This window comes from Brachyistius frenatus, unplaced genomic scaffold, assembly GCF_029030835.1.
Source record: "Brachyistius frenatus isolate BFR_SWC_R1_liver_20210118 unplaced genomic scaffold, ASM2903083v1 Contig_318, whole genome shotgun sequence".
NCBI lineage: Eukaryota > Metazoa > Chordata > Actinopteri > Embiotocidae > Brachyistius > Brachyistius frenatus.
In genome coordinates this window covers 285,968-306,779 of record NW_027210917.1, presented here as the reverse complement: position 1 = coordinate 306,779, position 20,812 = coordinate 285,968, and the positions used below count along the sequence as shown (strand labels likewise).

Sequence of the window (20,812 nt, the reverse complement as noted above, 5' to 3'; positions counted from 1 at the left end):
ACTCCACTTAAGAGATGCACGCAATCTCATTTCAGAGAAAAATGTTGCAGCACTCATTTAAATGAATGTGAAATCCGGTCGCGTGAAGTTCAGAACAAAAAGTTAAAAGTTTATAAAGTTGTGGTTGTTCAAACACTACCAAACAGGAAGTCAAATGCAATGGTTGCTCCACCTGTTGGTTGTATTGAGACAATGCGAGGGAAGCCAAATTCTGTTGACTTCAATAATCATATGAAGGCATTCAACACTCAAAGTACAAAACAAACAACTGTTCAGTGACGCACAAAAAACCTACTCCAACACAAGCATGTTTCTTTTTCTTTTCATTCTTGTTCTTTTTTTTGAAACAATATCATCACATACAAATTCTTGATTTATTGATATAAATCAATTTGTCAGACGATTTCACAAATCAAACTCAGCCTGATGTACAGAAGAAAAGTACATTTACAAGTACGTTAAGACACCGTGACACAAAGTTGCTGAGTGAAAAACAGTAAGGCACCGGTGCCGTCCGGGGCACGGGTCGTTTCCAAAATCAAATAAAAACAAGATCACTGATTAATAAAAGCATTAAAAAGCAGAAGATTCTTCAAAACGTGTCAAGAAAATGAAAGCATAAGAAACAATACTGCAAAGCATTCTGTTTTAAAAGTCTTATTAGTGGAACACAGCTTGTGAAAGAGCTGAAAAGCTTTGTTTACCAGATTCATGTCATTTTGTATAGAAGCAAAGAAGTGCCGATATAATTTGAATTTATAATCATCTGATTAAATGGAAAAAATACTTCTTTGGATTTATCCACCACTGAATTTAGAGCAGGGAAATATTTTGCTTCTTTTTTTAAACTTTATTATATTTTTTTTTAAGCATACGAACTCAAATACAATTTTATTTTCCGGGATTTTATGTTGGTCGCCTGAATTTTCTGACTTACGGTGAAAGTTTAATAACCTGAACGTAAAATTGTGTTTTGTTTATTTATTTTTTTTTCAATATCGGGCACAATTTGTGATTTTGCTGTATTTGCAAACTCTAAAACCACATTAAAAATCATGTTTGATTCAGCTCATCTTCTCCAAAATTCAAAGCACACTGATTGACGTTGATAGTTTTCCACATTAAATATCCATCTATCTGTCGACCTACGTGCTTTGACCCGAACAGGATCATGGGGGGGCCCGGGGCCGATCCCAGCTGGGCGAAGTCGGGCAGCCGCCCGGACAGCCTAAATATTTAAAATTTAAATTTAGTGTTTATTCGGTAAATCATTTTGGCTTTTTTCTGATTCCGTATTTGATAGCAAAAGAATTCAAAACACAAGTTAGGGAAAGTCTAAATATATATTTAGAATAACATTTTTAAGAGGTTATTTATTTTTTGTTCATATTGATTATCGAGGGAGACATTGAAACTAACTTCCTCTGGAATAATAATGTTGTCTGCCATCAGAGATAAGTGATCACACTTCACAGCTCTAAATATCCCCACACTTCTTCTGTTGATTCAACACGATCGCTCTGATTTCTGTAGGTTGTCTAATGTCACATAAGAATCTATTTATTAAAGCCAAATAAAAGGACAAAGGTTGATTTAAAGAAACAGATTTGAGTTCCCGTGAGAAGAAATGAGCTTCAGCTTTCACACGGTGTGTTTCACTGTTGTGCTTCTGTTTCACACTGCTCGAAAGCATCAAAGCGGAAAAGTCCTGACAGATGGTTTTGAGAGGAGCTCCGCTCGCCGGTTTCCATCACGCCTCCTTCTAGTTTCAGAGAAGGGAACGTAAACGAGACCTGAGCTTTTAAACACGTTACTTTCTCCTCTTAAACACATACGGAAACAATAAAAGCAATCCAGGACAGTATTGCTCACAGAGTGGGTTAATATTTGATTTACTCATAACTGTCCGGATATGATTTCTTTTCCCCGTTGTGGATACAAAAATAGATAAGAAAACATTTACTGATATAAAGAATATGCCAGACAATCAAGAAGTGTGTTATTTTTTCTAGTTAAAATCAGTGTCACACTCAACAAGAAAATGCAACAACTACCTATAACCACAGCCCCCAAACGCCCCCTTTACTGCACCGTCTCCAGTCAACACACACACACACACACACACACACACACACACACACACACACACACACACACACACACACACACACACACACACACACACACACACACACACACACTTGGTAATCACAGCACAAAGCTAGCTTTCACCACAACCACAGGCACAGTAAAGAGTATATGTATTTTCTGTTGTCTGTAAATGAACTGAAGCGAGAAGTCGCGACCCCTTCGCCTGCAGACCTTCTGCACGCTGCAGCTCTCCTGAAATCATTCCACCTCATCAAAGTTTTGAATTCCCTCCCGTGAGGCTGAGCGGTGACGTACCGTGTGCTTTTCTCTAACTATGGATGCAGGGTGTGTCTGTGTCTGTTTTTGAACTGGGTTCACTAAGAGAAGAAAGGTTCAACTAAAACTATAAGGCTTCTGTGTGTGCAGCCACAGCTCTTCTATAGCACCAGAGCAGCTAAAAGGAGGCTAACAGGTTGGTTTTCTTCTCACCGATCTCCTGTGATGTAATGAGTTACTTCTATTTTTATTTTTTAAAGTGTCTTAAATGTATTGTTAAAAAAGTCCTTTGACATTTTTGTGTAACTTTTGAATGGAAAGTCAAGATCACAAAACCACCACAGTAAGTACTACAGTAAGTCTGTCAGCGCCTCCTCAGACCAATGATTTCCAAAAATATCTCGACAATGTACAACTCTTATTCCGTCTCGGAGATTCTCAACATGAACCGTGACACTTCCGCTGTCACTGACGTCAGGTTATTTGTCTGACATACACGTCGAAAATGATTTAGTTGTTGTTTTGTTTACTTAGGCTGAGCTTCAAACTGTTTTTTTGTTTTACCTTGGCAGTGTTGACTGAGAGGAAATCACGAAGAAATAAGAAATTTGCTACAAAAAAACATGACAACATGGCATTTAGTTAAAAATCATTAAGAGTTAATCGCTCTAAAATCCTAATCTGTCTCTTGTGATGTGGTTTTGTTTGAGGTCATTTGTAACACGAGCTGCAGTTCTACCTCAGGAACCAGGATTATAATGAATTTCCCTGGAGATTGCGTTACACACCCTAATGAAAGTCCCTGCTTGTGGCCGGGTGTTTTGGGGTGGGACTTGCTGAACATTGCTGATTCCCATTTCTTTTTTCCCCTCCAACCATTTTACAACTGACATTTAAAAAAAATCTGCAGCTATAAAGAACGCTTTATTTCATTGCAACAGGAGAAACCCTGCGATAGATGGGTCAGTGTATATTCATACAGACCTCAATCTGGGATGGCAATGAAAAGGTCTTTGATTCAAATTGTGTTAAATCATCATCGCTTGTAAAACGGTTGATAAACGACAGAATGATTTATCACCCGTTGACTAATCTGTCTCATCTTTACGGCCGCATACGAAATGCAGATAAAAGGAATATTTTAGTTCCTCGGAAAGTTCCCGGAAATAATGCTTTTCTACTTTTTGTGGCTTTGCAGCCGTAAGCAGACAATCACACAACGGTCTGATTGTGATTCAAGATGCCGGTTTCACACCAAGGAGTGTAACGCGCTCGTACGTCCACAAGAGGGTACCGTATGTACGCATGAATGACAAGGGAGGTCATGTGACGGAGATCATGTGATGAAGTACGAGGAGGGAGGAGTTCTGGTCCAGGTCAAGTCTGAGAGAAAGCGTGGATTTCTTTTAAGAAATGTCAGTAGGTTACGTAAAGTGTTTAAGTTACGTAACAACTTAGAAGATGTACAGTATGTGACGTAAACGTACTTACTTTAACTCAAACCGTGACCTTTTTCTAAACTTAACCACACGGCTTTTGGGGCCTAAACCCAAATCACCTTACTTTCCTTATCGGGGAAGCAAAATGTAATAAAAAAAACAAAAACATCGTCTCCTCTTGTGGACAGAAAGGTGTATTACATGCTACCAGGTTGGTTTTAAATATTTAAACACTGATCGCTGTATGGATCTTTTTCCAAATAAGCCACACCCACTTCAAAGCAATGACAAAAGTGAGGGGAAATAACATAAAACATAAAAATCTCTCCTATTTAATAAAATATAAAAATCTTTCTTGTGAATTAACCAAAACCAAAAATGCTGTCTTCATGTATGAAGCTACAACTCATAGTAAGAAACTAACTTCCTCTAACAATGGTGGTGTTAACGAGAAAGAAGAAAGTACTTGACATCTTACGGTCAATTAGGGACTTTTTTCTTGTTCAACCCTTAAATTCAGCTCATAAACTTGTTAGAGTAGGCAGGAGAGAGGGAACCCTAATTAAAACCTTTCTGATGAGATGAAGAATAATCCTGTTGTTTGAGCCGGCGGAGCCACTTTAAACTACCAGACGATAATGTAGTCATCAGTGTTATCCAGAGCCTGCTTCTTGGAGCGGACCCCGGCTCAGCTAGTTCAACAGACCAAAAAGGTGCCATCTACAGAAACTTAAAGGTCATTACAAGGCAATCTATTACAAAAAAAATAAAATGGCATTGCATTATCGGCCGTACGACTAATCAATGGCTGTCGGTGATTTTTCCATTAGAGCCATGAAAATGCTCACGCCACGCTAAGCTGGACTCTGAGCGCAGACACGTGGTCCCGTGGCTTTCCTTTCGTCGGTTCGCCGGACGACGTTCCCACCCCCTCTTTCCCTGCTCAACTTCTCCGTTTCACGCCCATCTGGAACGACAACTGCTCTGTGCAGCTATCCTCGCACGCTTCACTCCTGCTGCCGCTGTTAGGACTCCAGCAAACTGTGCCAGCGGCAAACCTGCTGTCCTTTGGACTCTTTCATCTGAGTCCAGTGGGTGAGCTCCTCCTCTCCGGAGCTGTTGAGGCCCAGTGAAATCCAACCGATTATCTCCTTGCGCTTCATGCTGCGCTTGTTGTAGACGGAGAGGATGAGCGTGACGTCCGAGAGCTGGAAAAGAGCTACCTGGAAGACAAACGTCTCTTTGTAGGTGGGGTTGGGCTGACCTCGACAGATGGATGTCTTGCACTTGGACATCTCGTGGCCGATGGAGTTGAGTAAGGTCAGCTTAACGTACGTATCTAGACAGGAAGCAGGTGGAGGCGACAGTTACTGGGGAAATGATGGATGAAATATTTTCAACGCTACGTTTGAGATGCTAAAAAAAAAGAGTGTTTTCTTGGGAGAAATCGGCTAGTGGGCTTGAGTTATGGATCCTTTGTGCAAAATCCTTTTGTCTCTCAAGTGTATTCTCTTTGAATGTAATCAGTACACCTGCTGCAGCTGTCTTTCCTCTGCAGAAAACCTTCCCTCTTGTAATAACGTCTCTGCCGTTGACGTGAGCTCATGACCGTATAGAAAGCGGTTTACTGCTGATCAAACACAAAGCACACAGCTCAAAGGATGCGGGGAGCGTTGCTTCGGTCTTGTTGCTATGCAACTACTGTAAATCTAACCTGAAGTCGGGGAGAGTGTCGAACATAAAAACGGACCTGAGAAAGTTAGTGATGCTTCTGCTTCCAGGACGAGGAGCCCCTTCTGAAACAAACGATGTGGCTCAAATTAATTCAGGAAATACCTCGAGGGAGCTGCTATTATTTTCCTTGACTTTGACATAATGTCAGTGTCATCACGTGACTTGTGCACAGACTTTTACAGCCCAGGGCGGTGTCCCGAAATGTGCCGCGTCCAAAACGTGACTCATATTTTGTGGAGGATATGCATGTTTAGTAAACCCCCCCCCCCCAAAAAAAAACAAAAAACAAAACAACAACATATAGTGACATAACTCCAACATGTCATGTCTTTAATCTTTCAAGATGTGAAAAAATATCTTCGTAATCAAACAGAAAACATATTCTTTGAGGCGGATTAGCGGTACGGAAGAATATAGATCTAATAACACGGGTTATGTGACTAACGTGTGATGAATGCACCAGCTTTTATTTCCCAGCTGATTCCCATCTATGTCATTGTAAATCAGTGCATATTCCAAAAATCATAATTCCCAATAAATCTCATTCATTTGACTCCAAAGAGGAAAAAGCAAAAGAGAAAAACACTGCCATTATCAAGTGATTTCGGCATTCACGGTTTCCGTATTCACTCCTCATTTCCATGCAGAAATCATGACATCAAATCCAGAAAGTAAATGAAGAAGACTGGCAATCACAATGGGTCTTTGAGAGTGTTTCGCCCCTCGTCTACAGCCGCGCGCCGTAATAATGCCGCGTATTATGTTCCCGTCTAAGAGGGAGTAGAAGGAATGAATTGCAGATGCTTTCATGCTGTCGAGTGCCAGCTGCCTTCCAACGCCTCGCTCACCGCCTTGAATCACACATTCAGTTGCTCTCTTTGACATAAAAGCAGAGAGAAAAAAATAGCCTTGATTTCTTTTTTGACTGCGGCTGAATGGGCTCCGCGGAGCTGTGGATGCCTTAAGTGGTCAGCAGCGGTGATGCGTGGCTCTTCGTATTGTTGCTGAATGAGAGTGGCTGCGGCTGATGATTAACTTGACTCGTCGCTTGGTACTGTTTTGAAATGATAGAAAAAGGAGCTTGGAAATTGCTCCACGTCTTCCACCGTGTTCTTTCCACTTTGTGAGACGCACAAAGTCAATCAAGGCCTTCGTGAGGATTTTGCACAAAGGGTTTTTTCACTGTTAACAGATGTGACTATTTTCTAACGACAATTTGAAGACTATACGGTACATGGATTCAGCGAAGGTACAAACAATATCACAATCTACCAGCTAGTCATTTAGTTAAAGACATCTGTGAATTCAAGGAACACGGCAATTAATGGGAGGACAGGGCAGTGTCTGTTTTCGATGAATATTTATGCTTCCCTATGACAGAAGTCCTGTTTCTGTTTCATGTGCTGGAGGCAGAGTTGAAACATTTTAAATTACACCCAAAGCATGCCAAAGTGTATTATTGAAAAATAAAGCCAGCAGTCAATGACGCACAACATTTCCCTCTAGCTGGCAATATGCCACCAGACAAAAATGGATTGACTTTGCATGAAGAGTGAAAACACGGAGGACACCACGAACCCACGGGAGACGTGACGGGTGGAAGCAGGCCGGGTGGTTGTAGCGGGGCTGCATGCGTGACAAAAAACATACAAATGCAGCGGCAAGATGCAACAAGCAAACACCTTCATGGATGAGTGAAGTGAGCACGAGAATATTACAATCGTGCTGCAGTTACTTTCACCTGTTTTTAGCTTTAGTCATTTATTTTAACGCCGTATTTTACTTAACATAGAAAAAGATTTGCTTTCTTGCTTAGACTTTCGTTGCGTTCAGATGTTGTGGTATTCACCGCGTACACGAGAAGAGTCCGTATGAACGGCGCCCTCTTGTGGTATTCACGACGTCAGAACTCAAAATTTTCAACAAGCCTCGAGTTCACGCGTTGTGACGTGTTTGCTGACGTTGACAGAAAGGTCAGAGGTCCGGCTGCTCCAGCTGTCCTACATGTAGCATCCCGACACCAGAAAAGTCTCGGCAAGAAAACAAATAAACTATCGATTATGAAGGAAAAATAATCAAATCAAGAGTTAAAAGCCAAAGCTGAGGCGGTGCCAGCTGTGCTTTTAAATGTCACGACTGTCACGTTCTCATAATTCATTATTTCTTTAAGGATTCCAAGTGACTCTTTTTGCAGATATTCATCATAGAAGCCAAATAAGTAAATAAAAAGTGTGTGTACAGTGTAATTAACTGCATCTCACTGCATCCATGAAGATGTGTAAAAAGGTCCATAACACTGATAAGCGGTTCACTTTGAGAGACTCACCTCTGATAATATAAACCTGTCCACCTATCAAGTGCTTTAGACAACAGAACAGCCCGTCTGACAACAAGGGTTGGACAGCAGTAAGAGAAACAACGGACCGAGATGTCAAAAAGGCAGTAGGGTGAGAATTTCAGGTGCAGACATAAACAGAAAATGCAAGGAAAGAGAAAAAGGGTCAGAAGGCCGCCAACAACAACAACAACAACAACAACAACAACATGGCACAAAGTTCAACAAGGGTCAGTTTTTGTTTGAACTTGCTGCTCGGCCGCTGGAAGCCGACTGAGGATGGAAACCAGGGATCAGATCAGAGGAAGACTGAAAGCAGGTAGTGCAGCTGAGATAGATCGGACTATCTCGTAGTCGGAGAAGTTTACAAGCTGTGCATCGTCTCTCTGGTTCAATTCAACAAGCACACAGTATGTACAGAGTCAGTTAGAAACTTTCCAAGACGACACAAATCCTCAACTTTTCCTTTTTAATTCTAGCAGTCGAAACAAGTACTAAACTGTCATCTGGCTCACTGACGTCGCCTCAACCAAACCTCTTTAAGGTACTTACTGGGTGGCTTGTTGGCAGCCAGGTTTTTGAAGTGGATGCCTTTGATGATCTCCACGGAGAGGCGTCCCGTTGTGGCGTTGTACACCAGGCCCACGAGGATCTCCGGTGTGGAGGTCTGACTGACCGACTGGAACGATGAGGCGCTTTCGCTGCAGGTCATATCGGAGAGGCTGACCTGCGATTCGCCGCCCTGGACATTCAGAAAACTCAATAATTCAACATGTTACATTAAATATGAATGATTATCACTTATTATCACCACCTTTGCTCCTCGTGCAATCAATAGCTTTCACAACACCCAGAATACAAATGAATTTCAATTCTGTTGACACTGTTTGCAGCAGCAGATTCACCACTTCACTTTTTTTTTTTTTTTATCTTTTGGGAATTTTTGAAACAATGGACATTTATTGCCTCCAACTGACAATTTAAGTCTGCACAATTTCTTGGAACAGATACACTTTGATAATACATTTCTTCTTTCTCTGCATTTGGGATTTCTGAAGAGTTTAAATTGAGAATTTTAAAATATTTATTAACTCGTTGGCAAAAGTTTGGTTATTTCCTCGCTAATTGACAGTTTGGATTCGGTGGAAGTAGAAATGTTTGTTTTTCTGATCTCAGAGAAACCTAGTATCTCATCCTGAGAGCTCAGGGTTGTTCACTTGAGATTTTATCGCTGGGGATCTGTTACGGACTGCATTTGGAGATGTTTTTATTTCTTCAATTGGAAATTTAAAAAAAAATAGCCGAAGGCTTAAATTCTGGGTGTGTATCACTCGTACCACGGCGCCATGCACAACTTCAACATGTGGAGAAACCAAAACTCCACAGACCTGCAATGCCTCATTAGTTTCTAAGTTAATTGACAGTCACTGTTAAGGGGAGGAGTCAATCAAAAAATATTGGTTTAATTGGATGAGGGGATCCCTGCATAATTAAATAATCCATTAAAGCCTGAAAAACTATAATTCTCAAGCTATTTGTGTTTATTTAACAATTGTTGCTCTTTTACCACAACATGAAAAAATATTGTAAGAAACTTAAAAGGCAAGTAAACTAATGTATAACGAGGAATATGTTGATGGTCCCTTTGTAAGGTGGCATTTCCCCTTTGCAGCTTTTTGAACCTTAATTAAATTGCTGCAACATTTTAAATCAGTTGTTGATTATTCCCTGATGTGACATGGTGGCATCATATTCCTGAGATGAAATAAGATCTTTATCAAGCGCTGCAAAATATAACCTCATTCTGAAACTGTTATCTGATCAAATGAAAGATCAATCAACAAAGAGCAGCAGCCGGTGAGGCGTCGAGCGGGTGCTTGAAAGCCGACGCCTGCTTTGATCCAGCTCACCGGGAGAGTGCAGCACGGGTCCAGTATGACCGGCACAGACACTTTGCCCTGAAGGTTGAGCTTGGTGAGGTAGAACACCTTCTCCCCGAGCACCTTCTCCTTCTTCATCCGCCGCATGCTGTAAAGGCGGAACCGGATGGCGTAGTTGCTGATCATCTCCGACTCCACGTGGCTGAAGCGGAAGGTCTCCTTGAAGACGGGGCACGGGCCTCTCTGGACGCCCGTCTTGGCCCTCTGCTTCTTGGTGGGCAGGAGCACCAGGTGGACCTGCCAGGAGATGTTTCCGGTGCGTTTGACGGCGGGAAGGTCCGTGACCGCCGTGATGGTCAAAGCCAGCTGCTGCTCCTCGGAGTCGTAGTTGAACACGATGTCCAGGGTGCCGTATTTTGCAACGGGATCCGGTTCGTAACCTTTAAGCAGCCGTGCAGCCGATCCACGGGCTGACATATCCTGAAGACACCAACCGCATGTTCAGCGTCGCAATAAAAACCTTAAAAGCATTTCCATTATCGCTGGTGTTTACCTCTGGGCTGAGTACGGCCGTGCTGTCGCTGGGTACGTCCTCCTCGTAGCCCTTGTTCAGGTAGCTCTCGTGGCCGTCGCTGCCCTCGCTGGGACACTTGCCAAAGGACAGGTGGGGGCTCCCGCTGGTGTGGGACAGGTCACACTTGGCGTCGCCCAGGTCGGACAGCGTGCAGGACATCCTCGGAGAGCCGTTCTCATCCTGATAGGGCGGCGGCTGCAGCTCATCCAGCGGCGGCGTCCGTCTCATCCTCTGGATGCAGTTGGCTGGTTGGGAGGGAATCATCACAATAACACACATTAACATGCATCATATCATATGGACTATTACCGGAACTCATTTGGTTACACACACACGTTATATGTGGGAATAGAAGTCCGTACAGCTCCGGTGTAAAGAATAAGGCAACAAATACAGAAGTACGACTGTCTCTCAACCGGTCAGAGGCTCTCAGCTGTTCCACATTTCTACTTCCTGCAGATGCAAGTCTTAAAAAAAACAGGTTCACTATTTACACTTTTATTTTTTTAACAATAAGGCAACAACTGGGTTTTGTAATTTCATCAAATGCAATTCAAACAGGAGTAAACGGTGCATCTGTGAGGGACTATTTTCAGCCGCAGCGTCGGTAAATTAGTGAACATTTACAGCAGCAGGACAGTTTACGCACGAGTGACTCTGACTGCACGACCATGTTCATGGTAACCAGAGAATATGACATCACAGCGGCTCATTTGGGTTTTTAACAGCTGTTGGACAACAGTGGAGCTCAATGCCACCTTTTTGGGGAATACAGGTAAATGTCCCGTTCTATCACTATTATATTCTACCAGTCCATTTTGTTTTGCAAAATAAATGCTGAGATTCCCAAATATTTGAATCCCTTTTTTACCAACAATGCAACTTAACAGAGGACTAAGTGGAAATGTTAAATGTGTGTCCACGTCATGATGAATTTATAGACATAAACAGCTGTAATTATAAAGCACTCATGAATAGTCTTGCGTAGCCATTATATCATCATTATATCATAGTTCTTAAATGAAAATTATTTCATTATAAGATAATAATATTATTCATTATATAATGTTTAACTGTTAAATGATTATATATTTTATTTGCTGGGGCTCTAAGTGAGTATAAATGTTTAGTCTGCGCCTGCATGTTAATGCTAAACAATAATTCAGGTTCTTCTTTTCTGGTCAAATATCCTTCATGTAAATCTTCAGCATTAATAGACACTTTTGTACGCAATTTATCACAGGTTTATTTTTGAGTATGAAAAATGCATCTTACGCTGCCTGTCGTCATGAGCATAATATGAGAGGAATCGTTTGAATGCACAACCTAAATAAAACATCAGATATGCACCATTAAAGGAGCGAACTGACTACTTCTTAATCTGCCACCGATTTCATGCCTCTCACCTTTCTAAATGATTCAGTTGCCTGGAAGGCAAAGAAGGAGGCTATACTGAACATTTCTGTGGCACATAGAAAGAAGCTTGAATAGTGTTGTCAGCTGCATTCTCAAATCTGCCTCCCTTGTCCAATTTGGATTCACAAAAATTGAGCAGCCGATGCTAATACTCCCACAGGGACGCTGGAGAGGAGTGTTTGAAACCCAAAGAAAAAAAAAAATCAAGAAAGAAAACAAAAGATGAAGAAGAAATAACTTGGGGAAAAAAGAAGAAAAAAAATCTTCTTATGCTGTCTCCTAACTTTTGGAAAAAGCCAACACTGTGATGACGTAATGTACTCCAACACATTGTTCCCGCTTTCTCCCAAGTTCTTGAAAGTTTCACGCTTAATAATGTCAGTGAGACACCAGCTCAAAGTGGAACGTATCAGTGGCAGGATGGAGGCAAAGGAGTCTTAACTAAGTGTCATGGAGGGCTTGATAAAAGGAGCAAATCCATTTTGAGCAGCTTTTTCCCCGCTGAGCCGGGGGCGGTTGATTTGATGGAAGCTGCTGTGTAAAAGCACTACTCTTTTCTCCAGCCTGCTAATTGGGATGGTTACCGTTCCTCCTCTCGTCTCACCCAGCCTTCCTTCACACAGATTCATCCCCTCTGTGCTGCCAGTCGCCTTGTTTTGCCTTCTTGTTCCTCTTAGAGCTGCTCAGGCTTTGAGGTTCTCGACTGTGAAGCTCAGGTATAAATATCGCAGGTGAGAAATGAGAGCAGCTGCGTGTTATTGTCCTTTATGAGGAGGGGGAAACAAAACAAAATGACCTCTTTGCTCCTTGTAGCTTTTCAAGACCTTCAAGATAAAGAGTCAGTAGCTTCAGTAATGCAATAAAGCTCCATTTTCAGGTCAGCATCAGTTCCTGTAGACTCTACTGTCTAATGAACGGTTGGAACGGCACAGCCTGATTTTACCAGCGGATGACATACAAATTAGAAATCACCAGTGTTACCGAGTAGACATACGTATGATAGCTGTGATGATACTCTTATTAACCCGAGTAAAAAATGCTTTAAAAAAAAAAAAAAAAAGGGTTAACAGCAGGGCGGCAGGTCTCCAAATCTAAAGCTCAACCAACATGTTAAACATTATTTGATTCATTCATTCAAAAACCAAAGTGCAAAAACAATAAGTTGTCATGTAACGGTGCAGGATTATTAAAATATGTACTATTTATCGAAGACTCGCTTGTGAAGCTTTTGAGTCCAGTTAACATTTCACTCCTGAACTAATTCTACATTTTTCATCTCAGGTATCTTATTATACAAATGTAACAACTCATTAAAATCAAAAATCACCTAAATGCAATAGGTTTTTTTGATTAAACAGATTCATTTTGTGATCGTTATGATAAAAAAAAAAATTGACTTTGCAGCTGATTTTTGCAAAAATTCAGATGTAATTTGTGGAGTTTTAAGTGAGTTTTTGCTTAAAATTGAGGGAGTTTGAATAACTACATCCTCATCATCCTCATCATCCTCATCATCCTGACGGGACGCCGACGTCAGAGCAGAAAGAGGCAGTCGGTCCAGACGAACCTCACATCATCCCTTTCTTTCTACTTCCTATTTTTGGGGAGGCTGAGCGGAGCCACCGGGGCACCCGCCCTCCTCCATTCTGGAGCTCTGGCACAATCCAGCTCATGTATAATACATATGTCCCGGGGATAAAGCTCTTCATACTCCCAGACAAACACAAGCAGCAGCAGTGGGTGTCGAGAGAAAATATTACAGGCGCCTGCGAGCTTCAACAACTGCTCGTTTGAAAATTAAAGAAACAAATGTCCTTCAACTGTGATGGAAAAATCATGGAAACTACCGACGTATATCTACATTTCTGATCGTATCGTTTTCTCTTTTGGAGGGAAAGTGGCCTGATGTCAGGACGGCTACGAGTTTGGATCCATGATGACTTTGATGGGAGAGAAAACCACAGCGATCAAAGCGTTACCACAGGGAGCAAAATAATGAACCTCCAGTTCTTCCAACCAAAGTGCAGCTCTGGACGGACAGTTTTTAATCCACTTCCTCTCCTGGCTGCAGGATCAGCGTGTTGTAAATTACAAAGTAATCTGATTACAGTCCTCACAATGATCCGGAAAGTTTAGAGAAGCTGGAACGATAACTGCATTGGATGTGTTTTCTTGGCATCCGTTTTATTTTAATGAAAAGCATCATCTGCCATTTTTATATAAAATCCTTGAAGCCTTTGGGGTATTAGAACAACACACACACACACACACACACACACACACACACACACACACACACACACACACACACACACACACACACACACACACACACACACACACACACACACACACACACACACACACACACACACACACACACACACACACACACACACAGAAAAGGGGCAAAACAACACAAGATCTTCTATAGCGGAGACGTTGTCATATAAATAAACCGAGTAAATTTCTAATTATTGCTGTGAGCCATTCATGACTCAAATCCCTGCTTCTCTCTCTCTCTCTCTCTCTCTCTCTCGTTCTCTCTCTCGTTCTCTCTCTCGCTCTCTCGTTATCTCTCTCTCTCTCACAAAGACTCACTCCAGCTAACAGACAACACATCATTGAGGGCTTTGTCAGACAACACATCATTGAGGGCTTTGTCCCCCCCCCCAAAAAAAAACATCCAAACTCTAGCGTGAAGGCTTCAATGAAATACATCTAAATTAAAAGTGACATCTCCACATTTAGTGTCCAGACATGCGTCCACTGTTTGAACTCTAAAGTCGCAGATTAAACATGTAAGAAGAGCGAGCAGCTGACAGGAAGCTCAGACAGATAACCGTTGAAGATCTTCAAATTCTTCTTTGTTTTAGTTGGTGAAAAGCAAAACAACATATTTCCTGAATGACATATTTAAGACACACAAATTCATACTTCATCCTTTTTCCTCTTATAGTCTTAATGGACATTTTTAATTTGGGACTTTTCACACATTTGACCTATTTTGTATGATTTTATTCATGTTGTTGGTTTATTGGATCTTTTTAAGAGTTGTATCTTGCAGGCTTCTTACTGAACTGTTAACTTATCGTATCTTATCTCTTATCTCAGTTTAGTTCCAGCTTTTTAAATGGGAGGATTTATGGGATGGCACGATAATAAACTGACCGGGTTCGGGTTTGAGACGCTTAATGAGCAATTTGAATATTTCAGAAAGGACATTTTCACCATTTTCTCACATTTTACACACAAAACAATTTGAAAAATTAATCAATAATGTAAATAATCATTGTGAGACAATGTTTTGTTCAGGTTTTATGCAATGATCAGCCATAACATAAAAAACACTCGTGAAGCATTAACTGCATTCCTGAGGATAAACATTGTTCAGTTGTTGTTGAACCTAATGGAGAGAAGTGCTCGTTTATTTTTAATGGTAATTTTGGAAACATTAATCTGAGATGCTGCTGAACTCTACTGAGAGGTGTTCCTAATATTTTGCCCTTCTCATTTAAATGAATTGAAAAAAACTGCAAAATACATAATTTTTGAATATCCAGTTTGCTGTATGTAGAAAAGATCACTGACTCTCCTTTAAGTAGCTTCAGTTCAGATCAAATGATGCAGGTCTTCTTTAACAGAAAACCTTTAACAAAATCTAATTCATCTGTTTGTGCTTTTCCACAATGACCTGAAAATCTTTGACAGCGTCACTGAACACCCCTCGATTTCCACGTCTGCCATTTTTCTATAGCAACATAAAAACCGGAGGAGGTCGGAGGAGAAGACGTTCAACCGTTTGCAGCTCTTGCGTAACGCCAACCTTGCGCAGTGTGTTGCTTCTCTGCTAATGGAGTCAGAAGGCTGCCATGCACTATTTATCCCTCAGCTACACATTCAAACGACGCTTTAAATAGCTTGTGCCAGACACTCAGCCTTGGATCCCACTGTCTTATATAACACAGAACTGGTTCAGACATGATTCACCAATGGAGGACCCTGGCAAACGTTAGACTGTTTTTGTCTTTGAAGAACGCTGTCAGACATAAACACGTCTGATTCCTGTCTGAGGATGTGGAACACGGGCGTCTCAGTTTGGATCCAAAACACAACCGCTGATTCGATTCAGTTCGATATGGAAACAAAGCAGTCTGTGGCTCATCGGCTTTTTTATTAATTTGACATTTTTTTGAACTATTTTTAATGACTAATTATCTTCATTTCATTTTAAACTCTTCTGTGACATAAAAAAATTGCTTATTTCCCTCCTTTAAAGGACCAGTTTGACACTTTGAGATGCAGGTTTACACCTTTCTTGCTGCAGCCAGAGAGCCGAGTTTTGCAAAAACAGCATGAGAAAAGGGAGAAAACATCTTTCCTTGCTCTGTGCGACAGTGAAAAATATTCCTCCAAAGCTCAGTAATTAACTCTCCTTATGTTTGTTTGTTTTTAATCTCAATAAAAAAAATTAAAGGCCAAAAGTGCCTCGTGATCGTGTGTAAGATTTCAGCCTCCGCTTCCCGCCAAAAAAAAAAGCAGAAGACCATCACATAACGAGTCGTTCTGTCAGTGTGCAGTTCAGGAGTGTATTTTCACTCCCATATTGTTAAATAAATCAGCAGCACACATTTGTAGTCAAGTGCTCTGACAGATGAATAACACGGATCCAAGGAGGTCAGAGTCGGGGCTCTCTTGTGACTTGGCCTATCTTTTAAATGAAAAAGCTTCTACAGCGATGGTGAGTCGGGCTGATGGGAAACAGAGATGCGTTAGAAAAGGAAACATTAAAAAAAAATAGAAGTGTGAGGCTGCGGCTGTGCAGATTATGCACACAGTTGACTGTTTCACAACCCTCCCACGGAGAGTGTGCTGAACGGGAGCTTCTCTTTGATCACCTCTCTGGATTAACTGACGGTGTGTGTGTGTGTGTGTGTGTGTGTGTGTGTGTGTGTGTGTGTGTGTGTGTGTGTGTGTGTGTGTGTGTGTGTGTGTGATGGTACAGAGGTGCAGGTTTACTCAAGCTTACTGTGGTGATAGCAAGGAAATATCTGTCCTGATCTCTTGAAGAACTTCTCACTGTACAGCTGAGGTTGAATATTTGGATGCTCAATGAATAAAACAATGAAGGATGCTGCATCGCTCCGTCTACCGAGGACCTACCATCGTCCGCCGAGGCTTCGCTGCTGTATCCGTTGTAATCAGCCGTCAGAGGGCTGTACTTCTGACGCCTCTCCCAGCTGAAACCTCCGGCGTGTTTGACTTTGGAGGCCGCCGTGGCGCCTCCCCGGAGGCCCTGCGAGCGGCTGACGGCTTCCTGGTACTGACCCATCACTTCGTCCTCGCTGTCCGACGACGAGCCCTGCAGGTCGGCGCCGGCCTTGTCTGTTCGGGGGAACAGAGACACAGAGTCTGATTGAAATCAGGTAGACTGGCAGCCTCTGCTGGCGCCACAGCTGCACTTGAAACTGTGGAGAAAAAAAAACAAAGAAGACTTTGAATTCTTTCCCAAAGATGAATTTCAGTTTGGATTTTTTGAATTAACATCTGAGATAAATCTGACACGAGGAGGGAGAGACTGATACAGAATACATGAAAAGCCAAAGCCAGAGAATATTGAATTAGTCATTTTAAAATAATCATGACTGTGGTGGAGAAAACATAGGAATTTGATTTAGACATTTAATTAGTGTTCTGTAGTATAAAATAGATGGAAGAAAGTATCAATCCTCTGACACTCATCCTGCAACGCTACTTCCTCCATTTCATTCCTCCTGCATCAAAATATCGACATTTCCCCGTCCAGCGTTTTTTACTGGTTCAATTCAGAGAAAATTAGAAGATGTCACAATTTGGATTTATTGCATCTCAGACTTCTGTTGAAGTCTGAAATGCTGTTTTTGTTTGTTTGTTTTTGTCAAGTGGGAAACTGGAGATGGATCCAGATTCAGATTCAGATCCAGATCCAGATCCAGACTCAGATTCAGATTCAGATCCAGACTCAGATTCAGATTCAGATTCAGATCCAGATTCTGATCCAGATCTAGATTCAGAACTAGATCCAGATTCAGATTCAGATCCAGTTTCAGATTCAGAACTAGATCCAGTTTCAGATCCAGATTCAGAACTGATCCAGATCCAGATTCAGATTCAGATCCAGTTTCAGATTCAGATCCAGATTCAGATCCAGAACTATTAAGTAAAATGGAAAATAACTTTTTCTCTTTTATGTCCTCCTAAATTTCATCTACAAAGTTGATGTCTGAATGTCTTTGATATCATTTATGTATCAAATCATACTATTGGTGTGTAAGATGATTGACACGTTAATATATCAAATGCCTTGAGAAATTCTATTCAAACCTTTGAACTTAAAAAGTTGCCATCTGCTTTAATTCATGATCATTTGTATCATCAGACTAGTTTATAGAGACACATATGCACTTTACATGTTCCTGATTAGTGCACAGGATGCATGAAGTCATTTATATGGAGCCACACACTTTGATTATATATTTATAAATACATAGCTACAAATAAGCCTATATTGCACGGAAATACTCACTTAATGTTGCTGCCATTGATCTACTGTTTTACTGATCTCCTATACTGTCCAATTACTGTTGTCTTTTTGAAGGGACATCACGGCTCTGAGGACGCACACGGTCTTCCCGCTGGGTTCTGTGTATGTGGCTGAGATGACAATAAAAGGAACTTAAACTTGATAAAACAGAACTTGTTGTCTTTTCTTCTTCTGTCTAAAACCCTCGAGTCAAGAAGGAAACGGTATTTGTGTGCCTCAGTTAATAAAAAGGTGCCAATAGAGAGAGCTGCTTTGAAGGACTAATGACAACAGGTGTGTGTAGTTACGAGCCAGCAGTTGTAAAGATGTTTGAGTCACTGACGGCTTCAACAAAAAAAAGACAATTAGACAAACAAGACAGAAGGGAGGGAGTCCGTTAGAGTCAGAGGAGTTCAGCAGGCAGCTGTAGTCGTGTCACAAACTCTTGCAATAATAATGTTGCCATGGTGCTCCGTCCACAATCACACTTATTATGCAACACAGCGACTTGTTATGCAACACAAAAAATTATGGAAATATTTTGTTTTTTAAAAGATGTCGTCCATGTGGAGAGGTTTAACATACTGACATGCATTTTATACAGAAACATACTAAATTTGTGAATTTAAAAAGAAAGATTTTATGTTTGTGAAACGAAGATATGGATTGTTTATATGCTGATTTTTGAGGGTATATTAATATATAACGGTGGTCTTGATTTGGACTACATTATATGAAGTGGTATTTTTCTCTGTCAGGCACATGATATATATATGAGGGGGTAATTAAAAATAGAAGAAGGAACACAACATAGCAGAGAAAAGTAGGTGATATTTGTTTAGTTTGATCTTAAAGAAAACACAATATAATATCCTATAAGATATGCAACATGTGATGCCATAATATGTTGAAATGTATTTTTTTTTAAATGTTGCATTTGTCAATATGCTGCATGTCAGTAAAACAGCCACGACAACACCATTGTGTTTCCGACTGAAACAGTTGTGGCTCCGTGTTTTCTCCAGCAGGAGGCAGCAGAGCTTTGAAATGACTGCAGGCTGGAACATTTCCCATGATGACTGAAAAAAAATCTCCAAAACACATGACGGTCACAAAATGTGTTTACTTACAGAGAATAAATCACAAACAGTAAAAGACTGTCAGAGAAACCGTTTTTCTATAAAATACCAGTTTTGGCAGAAAGGACAAGCAGAGTCGTCTTCTTTCACCAAATTGCTTTTAAATGTAACACACTTTATGAAAAATAAACATCATTGTCCCATCTGTCTGAGTCATCGGGCAAAGCGGAGTCACCTCATGTTACACCGCATCCCTTTGTTGTGAACCGAGTGTTTAGCAGGTGGCTTCTCAGGGTGGAGACGACTCCCTGCTCGGGCTCCCGGGGCCGCCAACCTTTTAAACTTCTGAAGCCCGGTGGACGGACGACAAGTAAACAGCCCTGAATCTGTCAGCAGCAGTAATCCCTGCATGGGCTGACAAAGGCCAGTGGCAGGAGGACAACGGCTGCGTGCCGAGGTCAGGGCCTTCATCACTTTATGAAGACGATGGACGACACCAATGAGGTGGAAACAATGAGCGGAAAAACTCCTGGAAGCTCTTCAGAGGGATCGTTACGGTGTCAAACTAGTCCCTCTCTCTGTTTACGTCAAATATCTATCTAGTTCTCAGCTATTCTGTGTTCAGACGAGTAAGAGCATTATTTTACGTCAAAGTAAAAACACACAATCTCAAAATGTTCAACAGATGTTCAACAAATCCTGTTTTATTTTTTCTTTGGAAATTGTTATCCAATCAGAACAGTGTATTTGGTTCAGGTGGTGACGACGACAGAAGCAAGTTCACACGTGTACAAATCACAATAATTAAAATGTGTGCGGTCGTTCTGCAGAATAAAGATCAGAAACCAAACCTGAGCTCATACAGTGTGTGTGTGTGTGTGTGTGTGTGTGTGTGTGTGTGTGTGTGTGTGTGTGTGTGTGTGTGTGTGTGTGTGTGTGTGTGTGTGTGTGTGTGTGTGTGTGTGTGTGTGTGTGAACGCAGGCTCACCTTGCTGCTCGGTGTTTTTCCTGAAGTCATCGAGGCACTGGAGGCTTCCTGCGTTCTCCAGCGCAAACTTGTTGTTGAGGTACCAGAAGAGGAGGGTCATGAGGATGATGAAGAGTCCGATGGCCGTCAGAAACCCCAGCACCTCTGGAGAAACTGGGACACAGAAATTCCACTTGAAGTCGGTTGTTTGGCGTTTAAAAAAAAAAAATCACTTAACGCACGTCACACTTTGGAAAATACCCGCGGCCGCCGCCGAGATGGTTTTAGTCCCGGACGCTAACAAAGGAAGCGAAGAACATGAAAACGAACAGAATGCTGAACATGTGTTTCATATTTCCTGCCAACATCGAGACTATCAGTTTTTTTGTGATATTCTTTTTTACGGGACTTAGTGTTTATCAATATTCAAATCCATGTGGTTTGTTTATGTCCAGGAGC

General features: G+C 41.4%; 1 protein-coding gene across 5 annotated transcripts in view; it reads right to left on the bottom strand.

Moving 5' to 3' along the window:
* Positions 1 to 2,818: 2,818 nt before the first annotated feature.
* The window catches only part of syt14a (synaptotagmin XIVa), a 35,081-nt gene continuing 17,087 nt past the window's right edge, over positions 2,819 to 20,812 (bottom strand). For 3 of the 5 annotated variants that reach the window (XM_069723174.1, XM_069723172.1, XM_069723173.1), the window contains 7 exons: positions 20,375 to 20,527; positions 16,909 to 17,130; positions 10,309 to 10,574; positions 9,786 to 10,235; positions 8,428 to 8,617; positions 7,867 to 7,923; positions 2,819 to 5,145 (listed from right to left, as the gene is read on the bottom strand). In XM_069723174.1, the coding sequence (XP_069579275.1) occupies positions 4,832 to 5,145; positions 7,867 to 7,923; positions 8,428 to 8,617; positions 9,786 to 10,235; positions 10,309 to 10,574; positions 16,909 to 17,130; positions 20,375 to 20,527 (1,652 nt within the window). In that variant the 3' untranslated portion in view covers positions 2,819 to 4,831. Of the gene's footprint in view, positions 5,146 to 7,866; positions 7,924 to 8,427; positions 8,618 to 9,785; positions 10,236 to 10,308; positions 10,575 to 16,908; positions 17,131 to 18,310; positions 18,419 to 20,374; positions 20,528 to 20,812 lie in introns of those variants that run through there. The other 2 variants (XM_069723176.1, XM_069723175.1) reach the window with 2 other exon arrangements.